Genomic DNA, 25,696 nt, shown 5'->3' on the forward strand with positions numbered 1-25,696 from the left:
GAATTGTAATACTGTAAAAGGAAACTGAATAGATTCTGTTTGAAATAATGACTTAGTTACAGTGAGGGGAAAAAGTATTTGATCCCCTGCTGATTTTGTACGTTTGCCCACTGACAAAGAATTGATCAGTCTATAATTTTAATGGTAGGTTTATTTGAACAGTGAGAGACAGAATAACAACAAAAATATCCAGAAAAACGCATGTCAAAAATGTTATAAATTGATTTGCATTTCAATGAGGGAAATAAGTATTTGACCCCCTCTCAATCAGAAAGATTTCTGGCTCCCAGGTGTCTTTTATACAGGTAACAAGCTGAGATTAGGAGCACACTCTTAAAGGGAGTCCTCCTAATCTCAGCTTGTTACCTGTATAAAAGACACCTGTCCACAGAAGTAATCAATCAATCAGATTCCAAACTCTCCACCATGGCCAAGACCAAAGAGCTCTCCAAGGATGTCAGGGACAAGATTGTAGACCTACACAAGGCTGGAATGGGCTACAAGACCATCGCCAAGCAGCTTGGTGAGAAGGTGACAACAGTTGGTGCGATTATTCGCAAATGGAAGAAACACAAAAGAACTGTCAATCTCCCTCGGTCTGGGGCTCCATGCAAGATCTCACCTCGTGGAGTTGCAATGATCATGAGAACGGTGAGGAATCAGCCGAGAACTACACGGGAGGATCTTGTCAATGATCTCAAGGCAGCTGGGACCATAGTCACCCAGAAAACAATTGGTAAGGACTGAAATCCTGCAGCGCCCGCAAGGTCCCCCTGCTCAAGAAAGCACATATACATGCCCGTCTGAAGTTTGCCAATGAACATCTGAATGATTCAGAGGACAACTGGGTGAAAGGGTTGTGGTCAGATGAGACCAAAATGGAGCTCTTTGGCATCAACTCAACTCGCCGTGTTTGGAGGAGGAGGAATGCTGCCTATGACCCCAAGAACACCATCCGCACCGTCAAACATGGAGGTGGAAACATTATGCTTTGGGGGTGTTTTTCTGCTAAGGGGACAGGACAACTTCACCGCATCAAACGGACGATGGACGGGGCCATGTACCGTCAAATCTTGGGTGAGAACCTCCTTCCCTCAGCCAGGGCATTGAAAATGGGTCGTGGATGGGTATTCCAGCATGACAATGACCCAAAACACACAGCCAAGGCAACAAAGGAGTGGCTCAAGAAGAAGCACATTAAGGTCCTGGAGTGGCCTAGCCAGTCTCCAGACCTTAATCCCATAGAAAATCTGTGGAGGGAGCTGAAGGTTCGAGTTGCCAAACGTCAGCCTCGAAACCTTAATGACTTGGAGAAGATCTGCAAAGAGGAGTGGGACAAAATCCCTCCTGAGATGTGTGCAAACCTGGTGGCCAACTACAAGAAACGTCTGACCTCTGTGATTGCCAACAAGGGTTTTGCCACCAAGTACTAAGTCATGTTTTGCAGAGGGGTCAAATACTTATTTCCCTCATTAAAATGCAAATCATTTTATAACATTTTTGACATGCGTTTTTCTGGATTTTTTTGTTGTTATTCTGTCTCTCACTGTACAGACTGATCATTTCTTTGTCAGTGGGCAAACGTACAAAATCAGCAGGGGATCAAATACTTTTTTCCCTCACTGTATTATGTGATACCACACATGGCAGTTTAACTTCATGTAAAGTGTGACTAAATATTGTGGTAGTAACGGCATAGAAGTTAGAACTCTTTATCTCTCAATAACATCAGTATACATATTTCAGAAACCATCACTTTCAGAAGAGTTACACGATTCAACAAAATAGACAGGCAATAAAAAAATCTAAGTTGAACATTGCAAATCATGTGCTAGTTATAGAATAACACTATAGACTTCTTTTTGAAGGCACCACCCAATGCATTAGTCTCCCACATAGTGTGAGACAGACACCAACCAATGCATTAGTCTCCCACATAGTGTGAGACAGACACCAACCAATGCATTAGTTTCCCACATAGTGTGAGACAGTCACCACCCAATGCATTAGTCACCCACATAGTGTGAGACAGACACCACCCAATGCATTAGTCTCCCACATAGTGTGAGACAGACACCAACCAATGCATTAGTCTCCCACATAGTGTGAGACAGACACCAACCAATGCATTAGTCTCCCACATAGTGTGAGACAGACACCACCCAATGCATTAGTCACCCACATAGTGTGAGACAGACACCAACCAATGCATTAGTCTCCCACATAGTGTGAGACAGACACCAACCAAAGCAGAACCATAGAATTCAGGATTAGTCATCCATTCTAATTCTTTGAACAGAACCTCTCTCAGAGAACAGAATGTCACAAACATTCAATTCCTCCTCAGGTGGTTTGTCAGTGCAGTTGTGAGCCCTCACAGTTTACAGTAAGAACAGGAAGACGTAGGGAGCGGTCAGGGAGGTTTTCTTTACGTAAATGTACTGCAGTGAAGTGACAGTTGTACGTTTCAGGTCCTCAGTACATGCTTCCAGTGGTCATGGCAGTCCAACAGGTTTACGGTCCATTTACAGTCCCAGCTTAGGGTGCTCTGCCAAGGCCTGGACACTTCCAACAATGTCACCTTAAAGGTAAACTCAGCTAAATGACGTTGCCACGAGCAGCACTGCAGTTATTGAGATGAGCGAGATGCAAGAATTCACTATCACAGTCACACACACACGAGTGAAAGTAGATGTCATTTCTTCCCAGTATGGGACCTCCTATGTTCACAGAATTCCATATAGAATCCCTATTCATTCATTACATATAGAATCTCTATTAATTCATTAGGATCTCTGTGGGCCTAGTACTAAAGATGTGTTATTTAACTTTTAAAATGTATTACCTCTTACTGTGGCATAAACCACCAGTCATGATGTTTGTCAAACAAACGCCTGATTGTCAAAGAATCACTTCAAAGGGCTCCTTTACATGTTCATCCTCTCTCAACATATTTCCAGCCTCCAAACAGTGGTGAATGGAAAGAGACATATTTTACACAAAACACCACAAAGTGTAAGGATGTTTTGGTGATCGTCATTAGGCCAGAAGTTATGCGTCCACTGCTGTCCGCGCGCGTCTCGGTGTCAGCCATTCATCTCAGCCGCGGTAACATTTTGTTTTCATTATTGTGATAGGCTCATGTTTTACCGGTATGGAATACCCTCACTATTTATTTAAACAGCTGAGAAGTTGAGCCTCACACTTCAACGCTCTTAGTTGTTGTGGAAATTGACCTACTATGCTGTTTACTTTCTGCATCTACGTCATATCGCTGAGTCTACCTTTAACATCCCCCCATTTCTCCCTTAAAATTCAACCAAATATACAGTATTCAGAAAATTAACTAAATAAATAAAATACTGAGGAAAATCATACAAAGTTAAATGTTTGAGGAACACAGAATCTTAGGTGACAGAATCTCATATTCAAGACAGAGGTAAACATTAACATAAGATTGTCCCTTCAGCTGGGTACTGTAGAATTTAAAAATAACATAAGGTAACATTTTAATCAAAGTTCTACTTACAAAGTACTTATAAACCTTTGTTTGTTAACCATAGTTAACCATATTAAACAATGAATCATAAGTTTAGAAGTAGACCTTAAAATAACATGTTACCAGACTATGCACTCATATGGTTTTGTGCTGACACTGCACCCAGTTGAACATGCAACATGTTTGATTAAATAAAGCAAATATATAATAGTCTTGCATTATAAATACAGAATAACAACATACAGTACAAGTCAAAGAAACCGCTTAAAACTGCTGCTTATTTTCAGCTGTTTCTCTGTGTCCATTTTGTTACATATCAGTCTAACACAACAGACCTGCTCAAACCTTGACAGAACACAAATGACCAGAATCAAAAACATATCAATAATACCTTCTCATTCAGTTCATAACAAACAGCCCTCAATGTGTAGATTACACCATTTTACTTCATTCTGTCACACAGTATTCCACAGGTTTGTAGGTAGAAGTTACCCGTAGGCACGGATCTAGGATCAGCTTAGCCTCTCCAAAACCTAACCTTCACCATTAGGGGGCAGAAATACTAAACTGGTCATAGCTCAGTGTCTAGGGGGCAGCTTCACCTTACTCCCATGTGTCCAGTGTGAGTTGTAACTGAACAGGAGCTGCAGTTACAGACTGAAGCCAATAGGGGTCAGTGTTGTATGTGTTGTCAGCTAGGTGCTGGAGCCAGTGGTGAATGTAGCGGTTGGTTGACGGGACGGGTCTGAGACAGACGGGTTCATAATGATTCTGAAAGATCGCTATGTCCAAATCAGCCAACACAGTCAGAGTAGCAGCAGCCCATCTACCCCTTTCAATGACACTTCTCTCTCTCTTTCTATCCCTCTCTCTCCTTTTCTGTCCTATCTGTCTGTCCTTTTCTCTCTCTGTTTGACAGTATACAGTCTCTCTCTCCGTTTGTCTCTCGGCGTCTTTGTCGTGTCTTCTGTTTCTCTTTCTACACCTCTCTCAACTTCAGTCTCTCAATATTGTCCTTTTCCCTAAATCGTGTACTTACCTTTCTCTACTTTGGTCTCTTTCCCTATGAAGCCTGTCTCTCTTTCTGCCTCTCTCTCCCTCTGACTGTCCCTGACTTCCTGTGGATCCCAGGTCAATTCCTGTCCCCTCTGCCTGTCGCCTCCCTAGTTAGTGTGGGTGGGTTGTGAGAGGGAGGATCGGTGGGTCAGGGGGGAGGGGCAGCCGCCAGGGTTGCCCTCAGGGTCATTGTCAGGGGAGACGAGCTGCAGGGCTACTTCGTTCTCATAGCAGAAGGAGGAGCGTGAGCCCTGGGTGTACTTCTGCTCGGCCAACTCTTTAGCACTGCAAGAGGGTGTGCTGGGAATCTCATAGGTCCGGTGGAAGAACGAGTAGTCCACCTGGATAAGAAAAAGAGAGGGGTCACTCGGGATAAGAAAAAGAAAGGGGTCACTCTGGATAAGAAAAAGAGAGGGGTCACTCTGGATAAGAAAAAGAGAGGGGTCACTCTGGATAAGAAAAAGAGAGGGGTCACTCTGGATAAGAAAAAGAGAGGGGTCACTCTGGATAAGAAAAAGAGAGGGGTCACTCTGGATAAGAAAAAGAGAGGGGTCACTCTGGATAAGAAAAAGAGAGGGGTCACTCTGGATAAGAAAAAGAGAGGGGTCACTCTGGATAAGAAAAAGAGAGGGGTCACTCTGGATAAGAAAAAGAGAGGGGTCACTCTGGATAAGAAAAAGAGAGGGGTCACTCTGGATAAGAAAAAGAGAGGGGTCACTGTGGATAAGAAAAAGAGAGGGGTCACTCTGGATAAGAAAAAGAGAGGGGTCACTCTGGATAAGAAAAAGAGAGGGGTCACTCTGGATAAGAAAAAGAGAGGGGTCACTCTGGATAAGAAAAAGAGAGGGGTCACTCTGGATAAGAAAAAGAGAGGGGTCACTCTGGATAAGAAAAAGAGAGGGGTCACTCTGGATAAGAAAAAGAGAGGGGTCACTCTGGATAAGAGTGTCTGCTGAATGGCTAAAATGTAGAGAAAAGGGAAAACGTAACAACGAAGCTAGCGGAGCAGAAACTCTTTCCTCTTCTGTTTCTATAGTTCCTCTGCCCTCTTACCTGGTAACAGTTCTTCCTCTCAAAGAGCACAGGTTCGAAGCGGTGACCCCAGAGGATCTCGGAGGCGAGGTAGGAGCTGCGACACTGTGTGGTCATGGCCGTGGCCTCCACCATACCCTCCAGAATGACCACCACCTCCAGCTCTGCGTCGCCCTCCAGCGTCCGACGGTCCATCTCGAAAAACGGCGACTCATCGTTGATCTCGTGGACAATGGTTACCGGGGAAACCAGGAAGATGCGGTCGGTTCCTGTGTCGAATCCCACGTTGATGTCCTCGTTGTCCAGCGGGAGGAACTCTCCCTCTGGGGTCACCCTCGGCTGGGGGAGGGGGGAAGAACAGGGGTAGAGAAAGGGAAGGAAAGAGGGTATGAGGTTAGTGATTAAGTGTTTAGTTTTTACATTGTTTACAGGAATATTGTGTTTAGTTCAGTCCAAAGTCTTAAGTGTTATGTTCCACAGAAAGCGTTCGCCTGCCTATATTTCTTGGCTGCACCAGTCTGCAGCCATACTCCGCAGGCCTAGGCTTACTACCCAACCTTTTCCCTGAGTCAATCCCCAGCCTCAGCACTGAGAAATACAATTCTGCCATGATCCCCCAAAACTTATCAAAGCTGCCCCGTCTCAACTTTGACATGGTCAAGCTTTTAAGAAGATCAAAATGTCCCTCTCTTCACCTCCCTGCTCTAGAGCTTTACAACCCACAGGACAATAAAAGCAGTGGTAGGTAAGGGCCACATGAAACACAATAGATACAGACCGGCAGACAATACGTCAGAACACACACCACCATGCAAACTTTCACCAAAATTGCTAACAGATGGCCAGAAAAGAGTATTATCTATATAGAGTACGCAGACAGAACCCACACACACACACACACACACACACACACACACACACACACACACACACACACACACACACACACACACACACACACACACACACACACACACACACACACACACACACACACACACACACACACACACACACACACACACACACACACACACACTGGTTTTGAGTTAAAGAATCCTGGGGAAATGAATCCCTTGGTAAATCTTCTAAACCCCTGAGGGAGAATAAAACAAGCTCTCATTAACCACAGCACAGTCCAGATGGCCTCACCGATATCACTCTCCCTCTCCCTCTCCCTCTCTACTGCTCTCTCTCCCTCTCCCTCTCTACTGCTCTCTCTCGCTCTCCCTCTCTACTGCTCTCTCTCGCTCTCGCTCTCCCTCTCTACTGCTCTCTCTCGCTCTCGCTCTCCCTCTCCCTCTCTACTGCTCGCTCTCACTCTCCCTCTCTACTGCTCTCTCTCGCTCTCGCTCTCCCTCTCTACTGCTCTCTCTCGCTCTCCCTCTCTACTGCTCTCTCTCGCTCTCGCTCTCCCTCTCTACTGCTCTCTCGCTCTCGCTCTCCCTCTCCCTCTCTACTGCTCGCTCTCACTCTCCCTCTCTACTGCTCTCTCTCGCTCTCGCTCTCCCTCTCTACTGCTCGCTCTCCCTCTCCCTCTCTCTCTCTCTCTCTCTTAATACAGTACTGATGTGTCCTGCCTCTTCTACTGTTTACAGCCCCTTCAGTCTCTTTGCTCCCTTCTTTCATCCCTCAACCAATCTTCTTCTTCTCTCCTTTCTTACCTTCAATAGTTGTGCACGTACGTGTGCCTCTACCAGGTGGCTCTTGCGTAGGTTCCCCACCCTCCACATCATGCAGAGTTTCCCGTCTCTCAGCGCCACCACTGCCGTGTCAGAGAACAACAGCGTCTCATTACGCTTCTTGGGCTTAGCGATCTTCGCCATGACCGCTCCGATGATGAAGGCGTCGATGATGCAGCCCACAATGCACTGCAAGACGACCGCCATCACCGCCAGGGGGCAGGCCTCGGTCACACTGCGGAAGCCGTAACCGATGGACGTCTGCGTCTCCAGGGAGAACAGGAAGGCCGCCATAAAGCTGTTCACCTGAACGAAACACGTTTCCTCCACTTCCACCACCGCCCCTGCCCCGGACTCATCTCCTCCCCCGGAAGAGGCACCCGAGCTGGGGTTGAGGCGGATGGCGAAGTCCCCGTGTGCGGCGGCAATGAGCCAGAAGGCGAAGCCAAAGAGCAGCCAGGAGAGGAGGAAGGAGAGGCAGAAGATGACTAGCATCCAACGCCAGCGGATGTCCACACAGGTGGTGAAGAGGTCGCTGAGGTAACGCTGGCCCCTCTCGCTCATGTTGACGAAGGTGACGTTGCAGCGCCCGTCCTTGCCCACAAAGCGGTGGCGGGGCCGGCGGCTAGAGCGCCGGGTGGGCCGGCGGCTTGAGGAGGAAGGGGACGACAGTGTTGAATCTCGGTCCGAGGACGAACAGCCTTCTCCCCTTCTCCCCAGACTTCCGCCCCTCCCGCCCCTCAGTCCTGAGCGCCCTCCTCCTTTCATCGATCCTTCCCCACCTCCTGCCTCCAGGGCTCCGCTGGGCCTCCGTGCATTGCTGCCGTTGCCCTGCAGGGGGAGTGCTTTGCCATTTCGGTTGTGTGTGGGAGAGGGGCTGGGGTGTTCCCTCCCTGAGCCTCCCGTGCTCCCCCCCACCCTGGCCGTGTCAGCAACACTCAGAGCCAGCTTAATGACTTCTTCCTCGTCTACCAGCCCGTCAACCACCACACTGAAACGTCGCTTAACACGCACCGCTCCCATGGTGCTAAATACAATGTCTTACGCTGATGAAGCTGTAGTCTCAACTCCTATGTGCTTTGTGAGTTTATGACCACCTAGGTATTGATAAGAACCTGGTGTTCTGTACTTCTTTCCAGTTCCACTGTTTCTATGGTGAAAAGTAATCCATCTGATGTGGTAAAGGTAGATCCATGAGGAAAAGCTCTATCCAGCAGTAGATGAATTCCCTCACTTCCTGGATCATTGTTCCACTAACTTTTTATTAACAGTCAGGGTTCCTCACAGCTCTACAGTGTCCTGATTCACAGTCTTCCTTCCATTCTCTTGAAGGAAGCTCAGTGGTCAAGTTGTTGCTGTATATACTCCTCTGGTCAACAGGCAGTGTTGTTTCAGAAACGTATTCCACAGCAGTAGATAGACAGTCTCGCAGTAATACTGTATAGTCGCTGTAGCACTTACACTCCTTTGGGCTGAAGAGGGAGGTTACACACGTGTCCAGGGTATCAACAGGAGGGACCCATAGTCTGTGGCCATCTTACGAGGGAGCGGGAGTTTTGCTGACAGTTTGAAACAGCACGAGGGAAACACATTGAGCAGGCTACAGGAACTGAGAAGCTTGAAAGGATGAGAGCTGGGGATAGAATGAGGTAGTAGTAAGGAGGATATATACTCCCCACATTCACTAAAGTGCAATATGACAATACAGAGTCCAGGGGTAGATCCACAGTACAGTCAAACGGTGTCTATGTTTCTAACACGTATCTAACATGCAACCAGCAGAGAAAAGCATGCTGTTTCTTACGTTCCATGATCTTCACTTCCCAGTGGTTTGGTCATGGAAAATACACAAGGCAGATTGAAACAGAGGAGGAACTCCTTAGACTATTGATTCAGATAATGGTACACAATTCCAATACATTCACTTCCTATCAGTCAGAATATGTTCCTCCACCCTTTTATATCTGTGTTTCCTTTGCTACAGGGCCTCGGAATACATTTATGAGCTACAGTAGCCATGCACTGTGTTAATAATACTCACTCAGTGTCTCTCACAAGTGGGAGACTGTGACCAGCAGCTTCCCCTCAAATCCAAGTATCTTTTCCAAGCCACAAAAGTCCTCAAATGTCAGTGGGTAGTTCTTGGCACAACAAAAGCAGACTTTTAGAGACATTTGAAATATGTTTGTGGCTCTCTCAGGTGACTGCTTTTTTAACAGGATATCCTATTCCTGAGAGTCTCTGTATTTCTCCTAAAGGCATTGTCAATTCAGCACAGAACACACTGCACAGACTGACTACTGACCAGATCAACTACATCGTATTAACTCAGTGTTGTAAAGATTTATACAACAATAAGGAGACTTCCTCGCCACTACAACTGCATGGGAGAATTCTCTATAACAGAGGGAGTGAGGGAAAGAGAGGGAGAAAGACAATAAATAAAAGGAGAGAGAATGAAATTACTTGACTAGAATGCCAAGGAATGTACAATTGTGTGTACTTTCTGTGTACCTATTTTTGTGTACCATCCTATACATATGATACCAGGATTAATACTATACAACACCTATTATAGAGTCAAAGTGAATGTGTAGGAGGAGCAGAATCCTATTGGCCAGTTGTGGGGAAAGAGGGGAGGGGTAACAGGCACACAGAGCATACACCTGTGGATGACCTCTACAAAAACTCAGAGCTCAAAAGTTATTTCAGAGGTCAAATCCTGTCCAATCCTGGGACAGGAGGTGCCATGTGCTTGTTTTTTCCAAACGGGTTGGCTTTAGTTCTCTCCTCTTGGTTCAAGTGTCACACTCAACACCCCTACTTGACAGAGAACACACATGTTTATCCATTTCAGAAAAGCTTCCAGTCTAATTCCTTTGGAAAAATTTGCAGAGGACATGCAAGGAAAACTGGGTAAAAACAACGACCCACTGAGGCAAACAAAGTTAATATTTTGGGAAGAGAGATTTTTTTGTTTGTTGCATGCCAAATCCCTTAGGGATAAAAACAAAGAAAACTCAAAAGGTTTGATTCAGGGCAAATCTAAATGACATAAAAAAGGTTTGGATGCGATATTAGACTTTACCTTCCGTACACATTTCCAGTGGACTGTGGTTTCGAACGCTGGCAAGTCTTTGACCCCCAGTGAACAAGCTAAACATGTTACTAGGTTCCTGAGGAACAGTTCAAACCCTTCACCAGCTCCCTGAGGACAGTTTACAGTGTAACGCCTTGACCAGATCACTAATGACAGTTTACAGTGTAACACCCTGACTAGGAGGAACAAAGGCACAACACAGGAGAATACCAAGGCAACAGTCATTGGTTTACACAGAGACAGATGTTACCTACTGTCCTAGGTTTACACAGAGACAGATGTTACCTACTGTCCTAGGTTTACACAGAGACAGATGTTACCTACTGTCCTAGGTTCACACAGAGACAGATGTTACCTGTTGTCCTAGGTTCACACAGAGACAGATGTTACCTACTGTCCTAGGTTTACACAGAGACAGGTGTTACCTGTTGTCCTAGGTTTACAGAGAGACAGGTGTTACCTGTTGTCCTAGGTTTACACAGAGACAGATGTTACCTACTGTCCTAGGTTTACACAGAGACAGGTGTTACCTGCTGTCCAAGGTTTACACAGAGACAGGTGTTACCTGTTGTCCTAGGTTTACACAGAGACAGGTGTTACCTGCTGTCCAAGGTTTACACAGAGACAGGTGTTACCTGTTGTCCTAGGTTTACACAGAGACAGGTGTTACCTGCTGTCCTAGGTTTACACAGAGACAGGTGTTACCTGTTGTCCTAGGTTTACACAGAAACAGGTGTTACCTGTTGTCCTAGGTTTACACAGAGACAGGTGTTACCTGTTGTCCTAGGTTTACAGAGACAGGTGTTACCTGTTGTCCTAGGTTTACACAGAGACAGGTGTTACCTGTTGTCCTAGGTTTACACAGAGACAGGTGTTACCTGTTGTCCTAGGTTTACAGAGACAGGTGTTACCTGTTGTCCTAGGTTTACACAGAAACAGGTGTTACCTGTTGTCCTAGGTTTACAGAGACAGGTGTTACCTGTTGTCCTAGGTTTACAGAGACAGATGTTACCTGTTGTCCTAGGTTTACACAGAGACAGGTGTTACCTGTTGTCCTAGGTTTACACAGAAACAGGTGTTACCTGTTGTCCTAGGTTTACACAGAAACAGGTGTTACCTGTTGTCCTAGGTTTACAGAGACAGGTGTTACCTGTTGTCCTAGGTTTACAGAGACAGGTGTTACCTGTTGTCCTAGGTTTACACAGAAACAGGTGTTACCTGTTGTCCTAGGTTTACACAGAAACAGGTGTTACCTGTTGTCCTAGGTTTACACAGAGACAGGTGTTACCTGTTGTCCTAGGTTTACACAGAGACAGGTGTTACCTGTTGTCCTAGGTTTACACAGAAACAGGTGTTACCTGTTGTCCTAGGTTTACAGAGACAGGTGTTACCTGTTGTCCTAGGTTTACAGAGACAGATGTTACCTGTTGTCCTAGGTTTACAGAGACAGGTGTTACCTGTTGTCCTAGGTTTACACAGAAACAGGTGTTACCTGTTGTCCTAGGTTTACACAGAAACAGGTGTTACCTGTTGTCCTAGGTTTACACAGAGACAGGTGTTACCTGTTGTCCTAGGTTTACACAGAGACAGGTGTTACCTGTTGTCCTAGGTTTACACAGAAACAGGTGTTACCTGTTGTCCTAGGTTTACAGAGACAGGTGTTACCTGTTGTCCTAGGTTTACAGAGACAGATGTTACCTGTTGTCCTAGGTTTACAGAGACAGGTGTTACCTGTTGTCCTAGGTTTACACAGAAACAGGTGTTACCTGTTGTCCTAGGTTTACACAGAAACAGGTGTTACCTGTTGTCCTAGGTTTACACAGAAACAGGTGTTACCTGTTGTCCTAGGTTTACAGAGACAGATGTTACCTGTTGTCCTAGGTTTACAGAGACAGATGTTACCTGTTGTCCTAGGTTAACACAGAAACAGGTGTACCCATGTCACACAAACAGTAAGAGAGGGGTGAAGAGAAGAGAAGCCTCTACAACAAGTGGAAGTGGGGAAAGAGATCCCTCCTAAAGTGAGAGGTGACGTAGGGGTTCATTTTGACTGGTCTGCTGCCCTCCCTCTCTCAGGCATAGTAACAGGAATTTAGGGGCTGCACTTCTGAGAAAGTAGAGAACGCACAATCCTTCTCTCTTTCCTTCTTTCTCTGACGTTTTCTTCTTTCACTCAGTCAGTCGTCACATTTCTTATCCCGTTTTGTTCCTCCCATGATGCCTCTCCTGTGTCCTTGCCAACCTGGGAATAACATGACAATACAGATGAAACCAACCAACAATCAGCATAAACAGAGATAAAACCATGACTTCAGATCTCCTTTGTGAAAACAGATGCTCTGATGATGTAAGCAGATAGGTCTTGTCTTGTGGACATTCTGAGAAGGTAAGACGGTAAAGAGCAAAAGGACAGGATGGACTCACCGTCTCTAACCCTCTATGGTTTTCATCTTCATTTGTAATAGCTCAATGAAAACCCCTAATAAAACAAATAAAATCATGTAATCAGTAACCTGTTCCTTGAGACTTGGTCTGTCTGGGTGCTCTGGTGTAGCTCTTGTAGCACAACAAATATTCATGTGTCCAGTTTACTGGGAGTGTTGATGTTGTGTATCCAACTTCTTGGAAAGAATGGGAAGAAATGTCTCCATAAAGTCATGGAACCTGGAATAAAAAGAAACAGAGGGGTGGAATAAGAGAACCACTTCCATTGTGATAGTTTACTGTATATCTTTACGGTCATATTTTATGACCCATACAGGTGAATAAGCTGTGAATTTGGGCCCCAATACTGTACATCTTGACAGTTATTGCACACACACACACACACACACACACACACACACACACACACACACACACACACACACACACACACACACACACACACACACACACACACACACACACACACACACACACACACACACACACACACACACACACACACACACACGTTTATTTTACTATCCTTCTGGGGACCAAACAATTGATTCCCATTTCAAATCCTACTTTCCATAACCCTTAACCCTAATGCTAACCTTAACCCCAAAATCCTAACCTTAAAACTAACCCAAACCCTAACCCTGAACCCTAACTCAAACACTAATTCCAACCCCTAAGCCTAAAAAAGCCTAAGGGGACTGGTGGAATGTCTCCAATTTTCCTTGTATTACTATCTTTGTGAGGACTTCTGGTCCCCACAAGGATAGCAAAACCAAACCACACACACACACACACACACACACACACACACACACACACACACACACACACACACACACACACACACACACACACACACACACACACACACACACACACACACACACACGTGTATTTGTGACACAGCGAGGGAATTACATATCACATATACAACTAGCATGGGGCCATTCCATTGTCATGCTATAGTCCACTGCCATGCTGCTATGGATCACAACACTGCAGTGTACATGTTGCTTTATCATATGGAAACAACTACAGAGGAATACTGATGTGTTACAGAGGAAACATTTGATGAATAATGCTACTAAAGAAAGGACAAGGAGAAAGAGGGAGGAGACTCCAGTCACCCAAGTAACAGACTGTTCTCTCTGCTACTGTACGGCAAGTGGAATATAGAATGAGACAGAGAAGAGGGGGTGAACCGTAGTATATAGAATGAGACAGAGAGAAGAGGGGGTGAACCGTAGTATATAGAATGAGACAGAGAGAAGAGGGGGTGAACCGTAGTATATAGAATGAGACAGAGAGAAGAGGGGGTGAACCGTAGTATATAGAATGAAACAGAGAGAAGAGGGGGTGAACCGTAGTTTATAGAATGAGACAGAGAGAAGAGGGGGTGAACCGTAGTATATAGAATGAAACAGAGAGAAGAGGGGGTGAACCGTAGTTTATAGAATGAGACAGAGTAGAGGGGGTGAACTGTAGTTTATAGAATGAGACAGAGAAGAGGGGGTGACCGTAGTATATAGAATGAGACAGAGTAGAGGGGGTGAACTGTAGTATATAGAATGAGACAGAGAGTAGAGGGGGAGAACTGTAATTTATAGAATGAGACAGAGAGAAGAGGGGGTGAACCGTAGTATATAGAATGAGACAGAGTAGAGGGGGTGAACTGTAATATATAGAATGAGACAGAGTAGAGGGGGTGAACCGTAGTATATAGAATGAGACAGAGAGAAGAGGGGGTGAACCGTAGTATATAGAATGAGACAGAGAAGAGGGGGTGAACCGTAGTATATAGAATGAAACAGAGTAGAGCGGGAGAACTGTAGTTTATAGAATGAGACAGAGTAGAGGGGGTGAACCGTAGTATATAGAATGAGACAGAGAGAAGAGGGGGTGAACCGTAGTATATAGAATGAGACAGAGTAGAGGGGGAGAACCGTAGTATATAGAATGAGACAGAGTAGAGGGGGTGAACCGTAGTATATAGAATTAGACAGAGAGAAGAGGGGGTGAACCGTAGTATATAGAATGAGACAGAGTAGAGGGGGTGAACCGTAGTTTATAGAATGAGACAGAGAGAAGAGGGGGTGAACCGTAGTATATAGAATGAGACAGAGTAGAGGGGGTGAACCGTAGTATATAGAATGAGACAGAGAGTAGAGGGGGTGAACCGTAGTTTATAGAATGAGACAGAGTAGAGGGGGTGAACCGTAGTTTATAGAATGAGACAGAGAAGAGGGGGTGACCGTAGTATATAGAATGAGACAGAGTAGAGGGGGTGAACTGTAGTATATAGAATGAGACAGAGAAGAGGGGGTGAACCGTAGTTTATAGAATGAGACAGAGTAGAGGGGGTGAACCGTAGTATATAGAATGAGACAGAGAGTAGAGGGGGTGAACCGTAGTATATAGAATTAGACAGAGATAAGAGGGGGTGAACCGTAGTATATAGAATGAGACAGAGTAGAGGGGGTGAACCGTAGTTTATAGAATGAGACAGAGAGAAGAGGGGGTGAACCGTAGAATATAGAATGAGACAGAAAGAAGAGGGGGTGAACCGTAGAATATAGAATGAGACAGAGTAGAGGGGGTGAACCGTAGTATATAGAATGAGACAGAGAAGAGGGGTTGAACCGTAGTTTATAGAATGAGACAGAGTAGAGGGGGTGAACCGTAGTATATAGAATGAGACAGAGAGTAGAGGGGGTGAACCGTAGTATATAGAATGAGACAGAGTAGAGGGGGTGAACCGTAGTATATAGAATGAGACAGAGAGTAGAGGGGGTACACCGTAGTTTATAGAATGAGACAGAGAGAAGAGGGGGTGAACCGTAGAATATAGAATGAGACAGAGTAGAGGGGGTGAACCGTAGTATATAGAATGAGACAGAAAGAAGAGGGGGTGAACCGTAGAATATAGAATGAGACAGAGTAGAGGGGGAGAACCGTAGTTTATAGAATGAGACAGAGAGAAGAGGGGGTGAACCGTAGTATATAGAATGAGACAGAGTAGAGTGGGAGAACTGTAGTTTATAGAATGAGACAGAGAGAAGAGGGGGTGAACCGTAGTATATAGAATGAGACAGAGAAGAGGGGGTGAACCGTAGTTTATAGAATGAGACAGAGTAGAGGGGGAGAACTGTAGTTTATAGAATGAGACAGAGAGAAGAGGGGGTGAACCGTAGTATATAGAATGAGACAGAGAAGAGGGGGTAAACCGTAGTATATAGAATGAGACAGAGTAGAGGGGAGAACTGTAGTTTATAGAATGAGACAGAGAGAAGAGGGGGGGAACCGTAGTATATAGAATGAGACAGAGAGAAGAGGGGGTGAACCGTAGAATATAGAATGAGACAAAGTAGAGGGGGTGAACCGTAGTATATAGAATGAGACAGAGAGAAGAGGGGGTGAACCGTAGAATATAGAATGAGACAGAGAAGAGGGGGAGAACCGTAGTTTATAGAATGAGACAGAGAGAAGAGGGGGTGAACCGTAGTATATAGAATGAGACAGAGAAGAGGGGGTGAACCGTAGTTTATAGAATGAGACAGAGTAGAGGGGGTGAACCGTAGTTTATAGAATGAGACAGAGAAGAGGGGGAGAACCGTAGTATATAGAATGAGACAGAGTAGAGGGGGTGAACCGTAGTATATAGAATGAGACAGAGAGTAGAGGGGGTGAACCGTAGTTTATAGAATGAGACAGAGTAGAGGGGGTGAACCGTAGTTTATAGAATGAGACAGAGAAGAGGGGGTGACCGTAGTATATAGAATGAGACAGAGTAGAGGGGGTGAACCGTAGTATATAGAATGAGACAGAGTAGAGGGGGTGAACCGTAGTTTATAGAATGAGACAGAGAAGAGGGGGTGAACCGTAGTATATTGAATGAGACAGAGTAGAGGGGGTGAACCGTAGTATATAGAATGAGACAGAGTAGAGGGGGTGAACCGTAGTATATAGAATGAGACAGAGTAGAGGGGGAGAACCGTAGTATATAGAATGAGACAGAGTAGAGGGGGTGAACCGTAGTATATAGAATGAGACAGAGAGTAGAGGGGGTGAACCGTAGTTTATAGAATGAGACAGAGAAGAGGGGGTGAACCGTAGTTTATAGAATGAGACAGAGTAGAGGGGGAGAACTGTAGTTTATAGAATGAGACAGAGAGAAGAGGGGGTGAACCGTAGTATATAGAATGAGACAGAGAAGAGGGGGTAAACCGTAGTATATAGAATGAGACAGAGTAGAGGGGAGAACTGTAGTTTATAGAATGAGACAGAGAGAAGAGGGGGGGAACCGTAGTATATAGAATGAGACAGAGAGAAGAGGGGGTGAACCGTAGAATATAGAATGAGACAAAGTAGAGGGGGTGAACCGTAGTATATAGAATGAGACAGAGAGAAGAGGGGGTGAACCGTAGAATATAGAATGAGACAGAGAAGAGGGGGAGAACCGTAGTTTATAGAATGAGACAGAGAGAAGAGGGGGTGAACCGTAGTATATAGAATGAGACAGAGAAGAGGGGGTGAACCGTAGTTTATAGAATGAGACAGAGTAGAGGGGGTGAACCGTAGTTTATAGAATGAGACAGAGAAGAGGGGGAGAACCGTAGTATATAGAATGAGACAGAGTAGAGGGGGTGAACCGTAGTATATAGAATGAGACAGAGAGTAGAGGGGGTGAACCGTAGTTTATAGAATGAGACAGAGTAGAGGGGGTGAACCGTAGTTTATAGAATGAGACAGAGAAGAGGGGGTGACCGTAGTATATAGAATGAGACAGAGTAGAGGGGGTGAACCGTAGTATATAGAATGAGACAGAGTAGAGGGGGTGAACCGTAGTTTATAGAATGAGACAGAGAAGAGGGGGTGAACCGTAGTATATTGAATGAGACAGAGTAGAGGGGGTGAACCGTAGTATATAGAATGAGACAGAGTAGAGGGGGTGAACCGTAGTATATAGAATGAGACAGAGTAGAGGGGGAGAACCGTAGTATATAGAATGAGACAGAGTAGAGGGGGTGAACCGTAGTATATAGAATGAGACAGAGAGTAGAGGGGGTGAACCGTAGTTTATAGAATGAGACAGAGAAGAGGGGGTGAACCGTAGTTTATAGAATGAGACAGAGTAGAGGGGGAGAACTGTAGTTTATAGAATGAGACAGAGAGAAGAGGGGGTGAACCGTAGTATATAGAATGAGACAGAGAAGAGGGGGTAAACCGTAGTATATAGAATGAGACAGAGTAGAGGGGAGAACTGTAGTTTATAGAATGAGACAGAGAGAAGAGGGGGGGAACCGTAGTATATAAAATGAGACAGAGAGAAGAGGGGGTGAACCGTAGAATATAGAATGAGACAAAGTAGAGGGGGTGAACCGTAGTATATAGAATGAGACAGAGAGAAGAGGGGGTGAACCGTAGAATATAGAATGAGACAGAGTAGAGGGGGAGAACCGTAGTTTATAGAATGAGACAGAGTAGAGGGGGTGAACCGTAGTTTATAGAATGAGACAGAGTAGAGGGGGTGAACCGTAGTATATAGAATGAGACAGAGTAGAGGGGGTGAACCGTAGTATATAGAATGAGACAGAGTAGAGGGGGAGAACCGTAGTATATAGAATGAGACAGAGTAGAGGGGGTGAACCGTAGTATATAGAATGAGACAGAGAGTAGAGGGGGTGAACCGTAGTTTATAGAATGAGACAGAGAAGAGGGGGTGAACCGTAGTTTATAGAATGAGACAGAGTAGAGGGGGAGAACTGTAGTTTATAGAATGAGACAGAGAGAAGAGGGGGTGAACCGTAGTATATAGAATGAGACAGAGAAGAGGGGGTAAACCGTAGTATATAGAATGAGACAGAGTAGAGGGGAGAACTGTAGTTTATAGAATGAGACAGAGAGAAGAGGGGGGGAACCGTAGTATATAAAATGAGACAGAGAGAAGAGGGGGTGAACCGTAGAATATAGAATGAGACAAAGTAGAGGGGGTGAACCGTAGTATATAGAATGAGACAGAGAGAAGAGGGGGTGAACCGTAGAATATAGAATGAGACAGAGTAGAGGGGGAGAACCGTAGTTTATAGAATGAGACAGAGTAGAGGGGGTGAACCGTAGTTTATAGAATGAGACAGAGAGAAGAGGGGGTGAACCGTAGTATATAGAATGAGACAGAGAAGAGGGGGTAAACCGTAGTATATAGAATGAGACAGAGTAGAGAGGAGAACTGTAGTTTATAGAATGAGACAGAGAGAAGAGGGGTGAACCGTAGTATATAGAATGAGACAGAGAAGAGGGGGTAAACCGTAGTATATAGAATGAGACAGAGAGTAGAGGGGGTGAACCGTAGTTTATAGAATGAGACAGAGTAGAGGGGGTGAACCGTAGTTTATAGAATGAGACAGAGAAGAGGGGGTGACCGTAGTATATAGAATGAGACAGAGTAGAGGGGGTGAACCGTAGTATATAGAATGAGACAGAGAAGAGGGGGTGAACCGTAGTTTATAGAATGAGACAGAGTAGAGGGGGTGAACCGTAGTATATAGAATGAGACAGAGAGTAGAGGGGGTGAACCGTAGTATATAGAATGAGACAGAGTAGAGGGGGTGAACCGTAGTATATAGAATGAGACAGAGAGTAGAGGGGGTACAACGTAGTTTATAGAATGAGACAGAGAGAAGAGGGGGTGAACCGTAGAATATAGAATGAGACAGAGTAGAGGGGGTGAACCGTAGTATATAGAATGAGACAGAAAGAAGAGGGGGTGAACCGTAGAATATAGAATGAGACAGAGTAGAGGGGGAGAACCGTAGTTTATAGAATGAGACAGAGAGAAGAGGGGGTGAACCGTAGTATATAGAATGAGACAGAGTAGAGTGGGAGAACTGTAGTTTATAGAATGAGACAGAGAGAAGAGGGGGTGAACCGTAGTATATAGAATGAGACAGAGAAGAGGGGGTGAACCGTAGTTTATAGAATGAGACAGAGTAGAGGGGGAGAACTGTAGTTTATAGAATGAGACAGAGAGAAGAGGGGGTGAACCGTAGTATATAGAATGAGACAGAGAAGAGGGGGTAAACCGTAGTATATAGAATGAGACAGAGTAGAGAGGAGAACTGTAGTTTATAGAATGAGACAGAGAGAAGAGGGGGGAACCGTAGTATATAGAATGAGACAGAGAGAAGAGGGGGTGAACCGTAGAATATAGAATGAGACAAAGTAGAGGGGGTGAACCGTAGTATATAGAATGAGACAGAGAGAAGAGGGGGTGAACCGTAGAATATAGAATGAGACAGAGTAGAGGGGGAGAACCGTAGTTTATAGAATGAGACAGAGTAGAGGGGGTGAACCGTAGTTTATAGAATGAGACAGAGAGAAGAGGGGGTGAACCGTAGTATATAGAATGAGACAGAGAAGAGGGGGTGAACCGTAGTTTATAGAATGAGACAGAGTAGAGGGGGAGAACTGTAGTTTATAGAATGAGACAGAGAGAAGAGGGGTGAACCGTAGTATATAGAATGAGACAGAGAAGAGGGGGTAAACCGTAGTATATAGAATGAGACAGAGAGTAGAGGGGGTGAACCGTAGTTTATAGAATGAGACAGAGTAGAGGGGGTGAACCGTAGTTTATAGAATGAGACAGAGAAGAGGGGGTGACCGTAGTATATAGAATGAGACAGAGTAGAGGGGGTGAACCGTAGTATATAGAATGAGACAGAGAAGAGGGGGTGAACCGTAGTTTATAGAATGAGACAGAGTAGAGGGGGTGAACCGTAGTATATAGAATGAGACAGAGAGTAGAGGGGGTGAACCGTAGTATATAGAATGAGACAGAGTAGAGGGGGTGAACCGTAGTATATAGAATGAGACAGAGAGAAGAGGGGGTGAACCGTAGTTTATAGAATGAGACAGAGAGTAGAGAGGGTTAACCGTAGTATATAGAATGAGACAGAGAGAAGAGGGGGTGAAACCGTAGTTATAGAATGAGACAGAGTAGAGGGGTAACCGTAGTATATAGAATGAGACAGAAGAAGAGGGGTGAACCGTAGTTTATAGAATGAGACAGAGAGAGGGGGGAACCGTAGTTATAGAATGAGACAGAGAGAGAGGGGGTGAACCGTAGTATATAGAATGAGACAGAGAGAAGAGGGGGTGAACCGTAGTTTATAGAATGAGACAGAGAGAAGAGGTGGTGAACCGTAGTATATAGAATGAGACAGAGAGAAGAGGGGGTGAACCGTAGTTTATAGAATGAGACAGAGAGTAGAGGGGGTGAACCGTAGAATATAGAATGAGACAGAGTAGAGGGGGTGAACCGTAGTATATAGAATGAGACAGAAAGAAGAGGGGGTGAACCGTAGAATATAGAATGAGACAGAGTAGAGGGGGAGAACCGTAGTTTATAGAATGAGACAGAGTAGAGGGGGTGAACCGTAGTATATAGAATGAGACAGAGAGAAGAGGGGGTGAACCGTAGTTTATAGAATGAGACAGAGAGAAGATGGGGTGAACCGTAGTATATAGAATGAGACAGAGAGAAGAGGGGGTGAACCGTAGTTTATAGAATGAGACAGAGAGAAGAGGGGGTGAACCGTAGAATATAGAATGAGACAGAGTAGAGGGGGTGAACCGTAGTATATAGAATGAGACAGAAAGAAGAGGGGGTGAACCGTAGAATATAGAATGAGACAAAGTAGAGGGGGTGAACCGTAGTATATAGAATGAGACAGAGAGAAGAGGGGGTGAACCGTAGAATATAGAATGAGACAGAGTAGAGGGGGAGAACCGTAGTTTATAGAATGAGACAGAGTAGAGGGGGTGAACCGTAGTTTATAGAATGAGACAGAGAGAAGAGGGGGTGAACCGTAGTATATAGAATGAGACAGAGAAGAGGGGGTGAACCGTAGTTTATAGAATGAGACAGAGTAGAGGGGGAGAACTGTAGTTTATAGAATGAGACAGAGAGAAGAGGGGTGAACCGTAGTATATAGAATGAGACAGAGAAGAGGGGGTAAACCGTAGTATATAGAATGAGACAGAGAGTAGAGGGGGTGAACCGTAGTTTATAGAATGAGACAGAGTAGAGGGGGTGAACCGTAGTTTATAGAATGAGACAGAGAAGAGGGGGTGACCGTAGTATATAGAATGAGACAGAGTAGAGGGGGTGAACCGTAGTATATAGAATGAGACAGAGAAGAGGGGGTGAACCGTAGTTTATAGAATGAGACAGAGTAGAGGGGGTGAACCGTAGTATATAGAATGAGACAGAGAGTAGAGGGGGTGAACCGTAGTATATAGAATGAGACAGAGTAGAGGGGGTGAACCGTAGTATATAGAATGAGACAGAGAGTAGAGGGGGTACACCGTAGTTTATAGAATGAGACAGAGAGAAGAGGGGGTGAACCGTAGAATATAGAATGAGACAGAGTAGAGGGGGTGAACCGTAGTATATAGAATGAGACAGAAAGAAGAGGGGGTGAACCGTAGAATATAGAATGAGACAGAGTAGAGGGGGAGAACCGTAGTTTATAGAATGAGACAGAGAGAAGAGGGGGTGAACCGTAGTATATAGAATGAGACAGAGTAGAGTGGGAGAACTGTAGTTTATAGAATGAGACAGAGAGAAGAGGGGGTGAACCGTAGTATATAGAATGAGACAGAGAAGAGGGGGTGAACCGTAGTTTATAGAATGAGACAGAGTAGAGGGGGAGAACTGTAGTTTATAGAATGAGACAGAGAGAAGAGGGGGTGAACCGTAGTATATAGAATGAGACAGAGAAGAGGGGGTAAACCGTAGTATATAGAATGAGACAGAGAGAAGAGGGGGTGAACTGTAGTTTATAGAATGAGACAGAGAGTAGAGGGGGTTAACCGTAGTATATAGAATGAGACAGAGAGAAGAGGGGGTGAACCGTAGTTTATAGAATGAGACAGAGAGAAGAGGGGGTGAACCGTAGTTTATAGAATGAGACAGAGAGTAGAGGGGGTGAACCGTAGTATATAGAATGAGACAGAGAGAAGAGGGGGTGAACCGTAGTTTATAGAATGAGACAGAGAGAAGAGGTGGTGAACCGTAGTATATAGAATGAGACAGAGAGAAGAGGGGGTGAACCGTAGTTTATAGAATGAGACAGAGAGTAGAGGGGGTACACCGTAGAATATAGAATGAGACAGAGTAGAGGGGGTGAACCGTAGTATATAGAATGAGACAGAAAGAAGAGGGGGTGAACCGTAGAATATAGAATGAGACAGAGTAGAGGGGGAGAACCGTAGTTTATAGAATGAGACAGAGTAGAGGGGGTGAACCGTAGTATATAGAATGAGACAGAGAGAAGAGGGGGTGAACCGTAGTTTATAGAATGAGACAGAGAGAAGATGGGGTGAACCGTAGTATATAGAATGAGACAGAGAGAAGAGGGGGTGAACCGTAGTTCATAGAATGAGACAGAGAGAAGAGGGGGTGAACCGTAGAATATAGAATGAGACAGAGTAGAGGGGGTGAACCGTAGTATATAGAATGAGACAGAAAGAAGAGGGGGTGAACCGTAGAATATAGAATGAGACAGAGTAGACGGGGAGAACCGTAGTTTATAGAATGAGACAGAGAGAAGAGGGGGTGAACCGTAGTATATAGAATGAGACAGAGTAGAGGGGGAGAACTGTAGTTTATAGAATGAGACAGAGAGAAGAGGGGGTGAACCGTAGTATATAGAATGAGACAGAGAAGAGGGGGTGAACCGTAGTTTATAGAATGAGACAGAGTAGAGGGGGAGAACTGTAGTTTATAGAATGAGACAGAGAGAAGAGGGGTGAACCGTAGTATATAGAATGAGACAGAGAAGAGGGGGTAAACCGTAGTATATAGAATGAGACAGAGAGTAGAGGGGGTGAACCGTAGTTTATAGAATGAGACAGAGTAGAGGGGGTGAACCGTAGTTTATAGAATGAGACAGAGAAGAGGGGGTGACCGTAGTATATAGAATGAGACAGAGTAGAGGGGGTGAACCGTAGTATATAGAATGAGACAGAGAGAAGAGGGGGTGAACCGTAGTTTATAGAATGAGACAGAGAGAAGAGGGGGTGAACCGTAGTTTATAGAATGAGACAGAGAGTAGAGGGGGTGAACCGTAGTATATAGAATGAGACAGAGAGAAGAGGGGGTGAACCGTAGTTTATAGAATGAGACAGAGAGAAGAGGTGGTGAACCGTAGTATATAGAATGAGACAGAGTAGAGGGGGTGAACTGTAGTATATAGAATGAGACAGAGAGAAGAGGGGGTGAACCGTAGTTTATAGAATGAGACAGAGTAGAGGGGGTGAACCGTAGTATATAGAATGAGACAGAGTAGAGGGGGAGAACTGTAGTTTATAGAATGAGACAGAGAGAAGAGGGGGTGAACCGTAGTATATAGAATGAGACAGAGAAGAGGGGGTGAACCGTAGTTTATAGAATGAGACAGAGTAGAGGGGGAGAACTGTAGTTTATAGAATGAGACAGAGAGAAGAGGGGTGAACCGTAGTATATAGAATGAGACAGAGAAGAGGGGGTAAACCGTAGTATATAGAATGAGACAGAGTAGAGGGGGAGAACTGTAGTTTATAGAATGAGACAGAGAGAAGAGGGGGTGAACCGTAGTATATAGAATGAGACAGAGAGAAGAGGGGGTGAACCGTAGAATATAGAATGAGACAAAGTAGAGGGGGTGAACCGTAGTTTATAGAATGAGACAGAGAAGAGGGGGTGAACCGTAGTATATTGAATGAGACAGAGTAGAGGGGGTGAACCGTAGTATATAGAATGAGACAGAGTAGAGGGGGTGAACCGTAGTATATAGAATGAGACAGAGTAGAGGGGGAGAACCGTAGTATATAGAATGAGACAGAGTAGAGGGGGTGAACCGTAGTATATAGAATGAGACAGAGAGTAGAGGGGGTGAACCGTAGTTTATAGAATGAGACAGAGTAGAGGGGGTGAACCGTAGTTTATAGAATGAGACAGAGAAGAGGGGGTGACCGTAGTATATAGAATGAGACAGAGTAGAGGGGGTGAACCGTAGTATATAGAATGAGACAGAGAAGAGGGGGTGAACCGTAGTTTATAGAATGAGACAGAGTAGAGGGGGTGAACCGTAGTATATAGAATGAGACAGAGAGTAGAGGGGGTGAACCGTAGTATATAGAATGAGACAGAGTAGAGGGGGTGAACCGTAGTATATAGAATGAGACAGAGAGTAGAGGGGGTACACCGTAGTTTATAGAATGAGACAGAGAGAAGAGGGGGTGAACCGTAGAATATAGAATGAGACAGAGTAGAGGGGGTGAACCGTAGTATATAGAATGAGACAGAAAGAAGAGGGGGTGAACCGTAGAATATAGAATGAGACAGAGTAGAGTGGGAGAACTGTAGTTTATAGAATGAGACAGAGAGAAGAGGGGGTGAACCGTAGTATATAGAATGAGACAGAGAAGAGGGGGTGAACCGTAGTTTATAGAATGAGACAGAGTAGAGGGGGAGAACTGTAGTTTATAGAATGAGACAGAGAGAAGAGGGGGTGAACCGTAGCATATAGAATGAGACAGAGAAGAGGGGGTAAACCGTAGTATATAGAATGAGACAGAGAGAAGAGGGGGTGAACCGTAGTTTATAGAATGAGACAGAGAGTAGAGGGGGTGAACCGTAGTATATAGAATGAGACAGAGAGAAGAGGGGGTGAACAGTAGTTTATAGAATGAGACAGAGAGAAGAGGGGGTGAACCGTAGTTTATAGAATGAGACAGAGAGTAGAGGGGGTGAACCGTAGTATATAGAATGAGACAGAGAGAAGAGGGGGTGAACCGTAGTTTATAGAATGAGACAGAGTAGAGGGGGTGAACCGTAGTATA

General features: G+C 44.9%; 1 protein-coding gene and 1 long non-coding RNA gene across 2 annotated transcripts in view; both read right to left on the minus strand.

Annotated features, from left to right (window-relative positions):
• Positions 1-2,412: 2,412 nt before the first annotated feature.
• Positions 2,413-11,448, minus strand: LOC106605999 (inward rectifier potassium channel 2). Its single transcript, XM_014202049.3, has 3 exons — positions 7,252-11,448; positions 5,609-5,926; positions 2,413-4,896 (listed from the first exon to the last, which is right to left on the minus strand). Exons 1-3 carry the CDS (start codon positions 8,290-8,292, stop codon positions 4,663-4,665), a joined length of 1,593 nt encoding a protein of 530 aa, XP_014057524.2. The 5' UTR covers positions 8,293-11,448; the 3' UTR covers positions 2,413-4,662.
• Positions 11,449-11,535: 87 nt separating this feature from the next.
• The window catches only part of LOC145879572 (uncharacterized), a 29,601-nt gene continuing 15,440 nt past the window's right edge, over positions 11,536-25,696 (minus strand). Inside the window, exons 2-3 of the long non-coding RNA XR_014392411.1 lie at positions 12,883-13,033; positions 11,536-12,611 (exon numbers count right to left, since the gene is read on the minus strand). This is a non-coding gene — a long non-coding RNA (uncharacterized LOC145879572). The remainder of the gene's footprint in view (positions 12,612-12,882; positions 13,034-25,696) is intronic.

This window comes from Salmo salar, chromosome 05 (assembly GCF_965601325.2).
Source record: "Salmo salar chromosome 05, fSalSal1, whole genome shotgun sequence".
Classification (NCBI taxonomy): domain Eukaryota; kingdom Metazoa; phylum Chordata; class Actinopteri; order Salmoniformes; family Salmonidae; genus Salmo; species Salmo salar.

Bases quoted from the DNA above. Each gene is read 5' to 3' on its own strand.
- LOC106605999 (XM_014202049.3), bottom strand. From the start codon at position 8,292: ATGGGAGCGGTGCGTGTTAAGCGACGTTTCAGTGTGGTGGTTGACGGG. The intron at 5,927-7,251 runs GTAAGAAAGGAG...CCCCTCCCCCAG, and splicing joins TACGTGCACAACTATTGAAG to CCGAGGGTGACCCCAGAGGG. The intron at 4,897-5,608 runs GTAAGAGGGCAG...TTTCTTATCCAG, and splicing joins AGAGGAAGAACTGTTACCAG to GTGGACTACTCGTTCTTCCA.